Source organism: Symphodus melops (genome assembly GCF_947650265.1).
Source record: "Symphodus melops genome assembly, chromosome: 6".
Taxonomy (NCBI): domain Eukaryota; kingdom Metazoa; phylum Chordata; class Actinopteri; order Labriformes; family Labridae; genus Symphodus; species Symphodus melops.
Genome location: NC_136696.1, coordinates 2,066,761 through 2,075,207, shown reverse-complemented (window position 1 = coordinate 2,075,207; position 8,447 = coordinate 2,066,761). Strand labels below are relative to the sequence as shown.

At 48.9% G+C, this 8,447-nt stretch overlaps 2 protein-coding genes across 3 annotated transcripts; one reads left to right on the top strand and one right to left on the bottom strand.

Annotated features, from left to right (window-relative positions):
* Positions 1 to 5,435, top strand: ada2a (adenosine deaminase 2a). Of its 2 annotated transcripts, none has more exons than XM_079346930.1 (10): positions 1 to 19; positions 896 to 1,214; positions 1,715 to 1,934; positions 2,194 to 2,407; positions 2,484 to 2,611; positions 2,736 to 2,826; positions 2,910 to 3,018; positions 3,117 to 3,274; positions 3,717 to 3,919; positions 3,999 to 5,435. In XM_079346930.1, exons 2-10 carry the CDS (start codon positions 911 to 913, stop codon positions 4,087 to 4,089), a joined length of 1,518 nt encoding a protein of 505 aa, XP_079203056.1. In that variant the 5' UTR covers positions 1 to 19; positions 896 to 910; the 3' UTR covers positions 4,090 to 5,435. The 2 variants fall into 2 exon arrangements, with proteins under 2 accessions (XP_079203056.1, XP_079203055.1); XM_079346929.1 differs by lacking the exon at positions 1 to 19 and adding an exon at positions 45 to 778.
* Positions 5,289 to 8,447, bottom strand: ribc2 (RIB43A domain with coiled-coils 2). The gene is made up of 7 exons (XM_079346931.1): positions 8,214 to 8,447; positions 7,665 to 7,746; positions 7,021 to 7,308; positions 6,736 to 6,854; positions 5,978 to 6,184; positions 5,680 to 5,846; positions 5,289 to 5,597 (listed from the first exon to the last, which is right to left on the bottom strand). Exons 1-7 carry the CDS (start codon positions 8,328 to 8,330, stop codon positions 5,528 to 5,530), a joined length of 1,050 nt encoding a protein of 349 aa, XP_079203057.1. The 5' UTR covers positions 8,331 to 8,447; the 3' UTR covers positions 5,289 to 5,527.

The window sequence follows — 8,447 nt, the reverse complement described above, 5'->3', positions numbered from 1 at the left end:
ATTATCTTCAGTCATTCAGGTGAGTCTGACTATAAACCCGGTTCCTCAGTCTGAAAGGACTCGGGTTGGAACCTGAAGGGTCGCTGGTTCAAGTCCCCGTGCAGACTGAATTAGATAACTGGTCTGGTAGTTTACAGTCTATTGTTTAATAAATATTATTCTGCATTCAAGGGTTGTATAAAAAAATCGGAAAAAGGAGTTTTATAAACACCTGCTCAAGTCGGAACAACAAAAACTAGAAAACCGACATCCGGACCTGACGTCAGAATCGTCATCACACGAGGAGCAACATGTGTTTTGTTATTGTGAACATGCTTTTCTTTTTAATCCTCGTTTCTGCTGCTCAAATCTAACAGAGACATGAAATCACGTGACCACACTGAACTACCCGAGCTGCACGTGAACGCAGCATCACTCGGGTCTCCTCTCAGATGATCGTTGACACTCTCCTCCAATCGAGTTATTAACGGGGTTTAAGAATTGGCCAATCAGAGCGTGAGGGGGCGGGGTTAGAACGCAGCTGATAAACAGTTTGCCTGACAGGCTGCGCGGAGGGGAAACTTCCCCCACAGTCAGATTTAGTAAACAAACCTTTGTGCAGCTTCATGGTGAACGGGTCTTTGTTTGAGTCTGCGCTCCGGGGACCTGGGTTTAAAATCCCCCTGTTTGACACACAGGAGATCCTCGAGGCTCCGAAGAGTCCGTTCAGTCTGTAGTTCGCTGTTAAGCCCGTTTTAAAGAGACTCCAGGCTGGACCTGCTGTCTCTGACTGGATCAGGTAAGATTTCACTCTCAGCCAATCAGTAAGCTTGTCTCCGATCCGTCTCGAGCCAAGCTGCACGAGCAGAAACGTCTTTACGTGTTTGTGTATTTCTGTTTTTATTCCCTCTGACAGCCTGAAGCTCAAACCATGACAGGGTCACCACAGCGCCCCCTCGTGGCCGTCCTCTGTCTGCTCTCGTGCTGCCTGAGGAGCGGCCTGTCGGTCCCGGACCCCCGGCACAGAGAGGCCCTGATGAGGCAGGAGGCCTCGATGCAGACAGGTGGACAGGTGTGTCTGACTGACGCCGAGCAGCGTCTGGATGCTGTGCTCTTTAAGATGAAGCAGGAGGAGATGAGGAGAGCAGACTTCCCTCCATCGCTGCACTTCTTCCAGGCCAGACGCCTCATCGACAGCAGCCCCATCTTCAGCCTGCTGCAGAGGATGCCAAAAGGTCTGAGCCAAAAGGTCTTTGGAAAGTGTTGAACCATGGCTGCAAACATTTAACTCTTTAAAGAAACTTCTTGACAAAAACAAACAAAAAAATCAAATCAAACTTTTGCTTATCTGTAATTGCTCGTATCAGAAAGTTTTATTATAGACGTATTTCCTAATATAGTAATAATATATCTGAAAAATAAATGCACATTGTGCAAATTGATTATTGACATGCATGTTGGGTGTATTGGTAATTTAAATGAGGTATATTTCTGAGCTGCTTATTTTGTGCTGTGGCTTTTAGACAGGTGGGATTTTTTTTAAAGATAAAATTATCAGACTTCAGGTGACAGATTTAAAACACAAAATCTGTCATTACAAACTGCACATGGAAACAATGAGATGCAGCACAACACAGAAGAAAACATCGATCATTACATGGAAGTCACGTGAAGTCATGATATTACTCAGAGTAAATCAATATCCTGTCAATCATTTCCTGATTCTGTCCTCCAGGGGGCGCTCTCCATGTCCATGACCTCTCTATGGTCTCCGTTGATTGGCTGGTGAAGAACGTGACCTATCGTCCAAACTGCTACATGTGCTGCACCGACGACGGCTCCATCAGATTCGTCTTCTCGTCCCGATGGCCCAAAGCTCTGCCGCGCTGCTCGGCCTGGATGCTGCTGGAAAACCTCCGGGCCAAGACGGCGAACAGCACCGACCTGGACGACAGGTGGGCGGAGCTTACTGAATTTCTTTTGTGGTCTTCTGACTGTTCAAAGCGCTTTTGAGTAAAGAGTCCGTCACGCCGCCGAAGCAGCGGGAGCAACTTGGGGTTAAGTGTCTCGCCTATTGAACATGTGGCGGCAGGAGCTGGGAATCGAACCCTCGACCTTCAGCTTAGCATTCTATAATCTCGTGTGTTTAGAAGATTGTAGCGATGAAAGGATCTGAAAGTTACGCTGATCACGTTTACCTTCTCGCACTCTCAGCATCACGGGCAACCTGACGCTCTTCACCCTCCAGGATCCCGAGTCCGTGTACCCCAGTCAGGATGTGGTCTGGTACCGTTTTGAGCAGGCCTTCATGGCGCTGTGGGGTCTGGTCACGTACGCGCCCGTCTTCAGAGACTACTACTACGAAGGCCTCACGCAGTTCTACACGGACAACGTCATGTACCTGGAGCTGCGAGCGTTGCTCCCGCAGGTAGAGACACGTGTCACAGAGTTCACTCGCCGCTCGCCGAGTGAAACCAGATTTAAACGTGCGTGTTTGTTCTCAGATCTACGAGCTGGACGGGAGCTACCACGACGCGGCGTTCACTCTGAAGACCTACCGGGAGGTCACCCGACGCTTCACAGACGAGCACCCGGACTTCTTCGGAGCGAAGGTCATCTTCACGGTCAGCAGGTGAGTTAGCCCGACGTGCTTTACTGCTCGTCTTCCTGCAAAGGTAGAAATGAAACACACCGCTTTAAACGGCGTGAGGCTCCTTCGTGAGACGTGGTTAACGTCAACACGTGCTGCGTTTCAGAGGAGTGAATCTGTCCGTGATGGTCGGAGTGGTGGAGGAGGCGATGAAGCTGCAGAAAGACTTCCCCGACTTCATGGCTGGTTTCGACCTGGTGAGAGAGGAAGTGTTCTGCTGCTCTGAGTGTCCAACACGTCTTTGATGAAATGTTGAAGAGCGTTCTCTGCACCTGCTCAGGTGGGCCGGGAGGACAGCGGCAGACCCCTGTGGTTCTTCAGAGAGGCGCTGTCGATGCCGGCGGACAGAGGAGTGAGGCTGCCTTTCTTTTTCCACGCTGGAGAGACGGGTGAGCGCAGCCGGGAGCGAGGTCGGGGCGCGCTGCGAGGGCGCTCCCTTTGTTTCTCAGACATCCCATAATAACCCACTCTTCTCTGCCCCGTGTAGACCTGGAGGGCACAGAGGTGGACCAGAACCTGTTGGACGCCCTTCTGTTCAACACCTCCCGCATCGGGCACGGGTTTGCTCTGCTGCGCCACCCGGTGGCCAGAGAAATGTCCAGGAAGAGAGGCGTGGCTGTGGAGGTGTGCCCCATCTCCAACCAGGTACGACGTCATCCCGTCACACGGACCAGGAAATGAAATAACAGGCCCGTTCACGATACCAGGATTTTAAACTTTGATATGATACGAGGAAAAATCAAACAATTTAAATACGTTTTTAAAACCACGAGAGTCTGAGCTTTCCCAAAGATTGGGCGAGCTCTTATTTTGAAATCAACTTCGGACACTGATACTGATGCTGGAAACCCCTCGATGCTCAAATGCTGCCGACGTTTTTAGACCGTGCTGTCTCGCTCTCTTTTCCTCACGACATTTTTAATTTAAAAGTGTGAAGATCTGCTTTTCGTTCTTGATCTTCATGTTTCCTCTGCGAGGTGCTGCAGTCGCCTCACGGCGAGCAGCTTCCTGCTGACGGGAGCCTCCCTGCGTGTTCTCTCCGGCCTTGGCGGCGTTGAGTAACGTCTCTCCTCTTCTCCTCGTTCAGGTGTTGAAACTTGTCAAAGACCTTCGGAACCATCCTGCAGCCGCTCTGATGTCCGAAGGTCATCCCGTGGTCATCAGCTCCGACGACCCCGCCATGTTCGGCTCCTCCGGACTCTCTCACGACTTCTACGAGGCGTTCGTGGGATTCGGCGGCAACAGTTCACACGTGGGCACGCTCAAACAGCTGGCCGTGGACTCGATCAGGTGAGGCTCAGCAGGAGTGAGATGACCTCGAGGTGTGCTCGCACGCTCGCTGACCCGCCGCGCTGTGTGTGTGTTTCAGGTACAGCTCTTTGAGTCGGCCGCAGCAGGAGAAGGCGCTCGCTCTGTGGCAGAGAAGATGGGAGAAGTTTGTCTCTGAAAACACTCGTTAGGAGGACGCGGCAGCCATCTTTAAACGCCGCCGTGCCATCCTCCGGTTCTGTGTGATTACAAACATGAGAGGGGAGAAGTGTCTCTCCTCTTCTGACGCGTCATAGCTGCTGTAAAAAAAAAAACTCCTCACGTCCAAGTCGCCTTAAAGTGGGATTTATGGTATTGATTGGTTATATCGGGCAGCGGGAAACACGCCTGAGCTCTGGACCATAAGATGCAGTTTGAGCTCATAGCTCTCGGATCTTTTCCATCTCGTGGTCTAATTCACAAATCCTGCTGACCTCATGATGGTCACCGTCTCTGCGTGCAGACGTTCTGAGGGGGAGTCCAGTTTTTACCTTTTCACCTCCTCCCTGGAACGAGCCAGTGAGAGGTGAAAGGAAGCCCCTCCCCTTCCCCCCCCCGTATGACTTCACTTTACGCACAGATCTTTTTTCTGAACCAATCAGAGAAGAGTTGTTTTCATAATCACCGGAAAGTGAGCTCCCTTAAAAACACTGTTGGCGCATCAAACCACCGACTCTCAGCAGACGGTGAAGCGTTCCCTCTGGTCCCTCGTGGCTGCTGTTTGACAATAATAATAATATAAAAATGATCCAAACAGCACGAGGCCGAGAGACGCACGGCGTTAAACCCTCAGCGTCTCGGTCTCGTTTAAATAAATAAATAAATGGTGCTATGTTTTTGTGAATCAGGACGAGAGGTACAAACATGTAGTAACAGTGCCAGGCTGCATTGTTATCTCTCTTTTATTGCTTTGTGTGTGTGTGTGTGTGTGTGTGTGTGTGTGTGCTTTGTAAAAGTGTGGTGGAGCTTTTTCACGCGTGTTTTCAGGTTTTACAGCGTTGTTTAGTTTTTCATCTTTTTTTTCTTGAATTTAAAATGTTTCAGGTTTTTGCCTCCTCGTTGTGTTAAAAGGTGCAGAGTTGATCTTTGCTCACATTTCATGTCATCACAAGAAACCACTTGAGTCTACTTCCTGTTTACAGCTCGTACACGAGATGCAATATGCATGTAACCACTAGGGGCAGCGTAGAGTCGTACAGCGTCGCTGACGAACCTGCTGAATTCTGTTTTACGTCGTCTGATTAATGTGGCGCGCCCTCTAGAGGTTTCCTCCAGTAACACACGTTGCACAGAGGTAAGTGTGTGAACGTTTACGCTCACGATGCAGCCGGCTGTCGACGCGTACGCCAGGTTAAAAAGCAGGTTTATTTGAGCCTTTAGAATCGGAGAGAATAATTCATGAATCATGTTTTTAAAACAGGAATTTAAATAATGATGAAAACTAAAATGTCAGCTGCCAAACTTAAATGTGAAAAATAAATCAACAGATTGTATCCAGTGTTTGTCTTCATTGCTCATCGCTCATGTCGCAGACGTAAAGCAGAAGGTCGTGCGTGCTGCGTGCGGCGTGCTGCGTGCCGCGTGCGTCCATCATCTGCTGCAGGTGTTGAAGTTGGAGAAGAAGCTGTCGTCGATGCGTCCTCTCTCGATGTCTGGTTTCCTTTGAATGACACCAGTTCAGACACACAGTGAGACACAGACTTCATGTTCTTACTGATTTCAAACATTTCAAACATACTGACTGTTGTTTTTGAGTTTCGGCCAATCGGACGTTGCTGCTGTCCAGCTGTCGTCTCAGCTGCTTGTTCATCCTCGCCTGCTGCCGCTCGATGAGCAGAGCTGAGCGAGCCGAGTCCAGGCGCACTCGTTCGTGTTGCTCCTCTTCTTTTTTCCTTTCCATTTCAATCCTCTGCAGATAACACACACACACACACACACACACACACACACACACACACACACACACACACATAAACCTCACAGCTCTTCAAGGGTTAAAAAAACCTGAGCGTCTTGTTTCAGTCGTCTCGGCTGTTTCACCTTTTTCTCCTCCATTTGAAGTTTCTGGAAGTGGACGAGCTGCTGCTGGCTCTCTGCAGGGAGCCTCCTGTCCCTGCTGGGACCGAGACCCGGCAGGACCAGGGTTCTCGGGGTGTCTGGGGCGTCTTCACCCTGCAGGTGGTCCGTGGTGAAAGCTCGATGGTCTTCCTTATTCAGATCTGCTTTCTGACGCCGCTGCTCTTCAATCTTCGCCCAACCACACGCCACAATAAGGAGAAGACAGAAATACACAAAATCACTTCACACAAAGTTAAGAGCTTAAAAGTGTCTTCTGCTCTTCTCCGTCTCTCCTGGAGCCTGAAGTTAAATAAAAAGGACGGCACAGATAAAGGTTGTCAAAAGTCTTAAAACTGCATGTTTTAAAAACTTTAGATTTAGACTTCTATGTAAAACTTTTGGGACTTTTATCAGACGGAGGGAGCAGAGTGTGGACGTGCAGAGCAGCAAGCCGAGGTCCGGATTCGAACCCGCGGCCCGATGTGACGAGGACTGTAGCCGCTGTACACGCGGCGTGCAGCATAAACCGCTCGACTCTTAAGAGAAAGATTCACTGCCCGTCGTTCCCCACACGCTCTCATCCTGATCTTTAACTCTCTGATCTCTCCTATAAAATAAATCTTTAAAAAAAAGCAGTTTAATTGAATTTAAAAGGCAGAGACAACTTCTCCTCAAACTATACGAGCTGCTGACTCTACATGAATGCACCTCAGGGCTCGCTTGCACGTGGACGCTCGTACCTTGGCCAGGTTGAACTCCGTCACGGCCGCAGCTGCAGCTTTCCTCCTCTCACTGTCGATGCTGTGAAGCTGCAGAGCTCTGACGTCCATCTCGACTCTGCTCAGGTCGTAGCGCTCTCCTGAAGGACCGAAGACATGCGAGTCGAGTTCATTCATAGAGCCAGAGTTTAGACTGCAGTACACATTTTAAACAGCAGGGGTCAGAGTTACATGCTGCTCCATAACTCTTTAGATTCTCCAGGGACTTGAACCCTAAACACACATTGTGCACCGTGTGTGATCTACCTTCCAGCTTCTGTTGCTGTTGTGCTGCCGCTCGTTCGCTCTGCTGCTGCATGAACCATCCTCTGAGCTGCTCCTTCTGCCTCTGCCGTCTGCTCTCGCCGTCCGGGTCCTCGCCCACCAGACCCGGGATCACCATCTGCACCTCTGCGTTCCTGCAGTCTGGCTCTCTCTCAGGCTGCTGGTGCTGACGCCAGTCACTGACGAGGGCCTTTTCCGCTGCCTGCCTCTCCTTCATTTGTCTGTTCTGGAGAAGGCAAGCTGCTTTGCTGCTACGAAGCAAATCAGCATCTGTGTGGAGAAGACATCAGACATCATGAGTGGGCATCGTGACAGCAGGTCATGTTTTCATGTGTAGTGATTGTCTTGGTGATCTTGGTCTCTGCTCCTCTCTACAGGCACCCTGCAGTTTGGTTTGGAAATGAAGAGTTTAACTAATTTGGTATAATTTGATTTAATTCAGCTAATAAAATAATTATTTACACTTTGACCTTGTGTCTCTCATGTTCTGTTGTGACCTCCTGAGCCGGGTCATGACAGCATACCTTTTAAAATGTATTGAAGATCAATCTGACGTATGACTAAATTCACTTTACGATCAGTTTGAACTTGAATCCTCACCGAGTCACAAAGTTTAAGCAGCTGACCTTGAGCATCCTGTTTCTGTTTTTCAGCCTCCTCTTGATTCTTCTTCTCTTTCATCTGCAGCTCCAGGACCTCCTTGTCAACCTGGAGAAAACAAGAAGCTGAGTCCTTTATCCTAATGCTATAAAAGCCTATTAATAGAAGTTTTACAGTATGTCTGAATCACTTTAAAGAGGACACTGCCCCCCCCCCTTTTTTTAAAACCAGAATCCCACTGTGACATCACAAGGAGGGAAATCTAAAACAGAGCATTTTTCTGTGTATTGTAAGACTTATGCAAAGCACAAACAAACGACTGGGTGTGTTAATTTCCCATTTTGTGGGTAGACACAAATAAAGGTTTAAAAAAAAAAAAAAAAAAAAACAACAACCTGTAAATGTGAATTTTTTCATCATGTCCCCTTCAATTATAATTCAAACCTGCTTAGGGACTGATCTGGATATTTGTCAGTATTTCTACATGGTACTTCATGTAAACAGAATTTGAAAAGCTAAAGCAGTTGATCCAGCAGTTGAATGTTAGTTTAACTTTAAGCTCTGAGTCTTCTCACCCCGATGGTCCGCACTGTGTGGTTAAAGATCCTCCCTCGTCTCTCGCTCTCTTCGTCTCGTCGTTTCTGCAGTCGAGCCTTCGCAGCCAGGTCAGCCGGTGTCTCATGGTTCAGCATGTTCACTGTCACTATCTCCTACTCGATGTTGTTTCAGGACAGCTGCTGAAAGTTGTCCCGCACGTAGGTAACGTTACAAACACTCTGGTTGCTAGGAGACCAGAGTCCGTGAGCGTT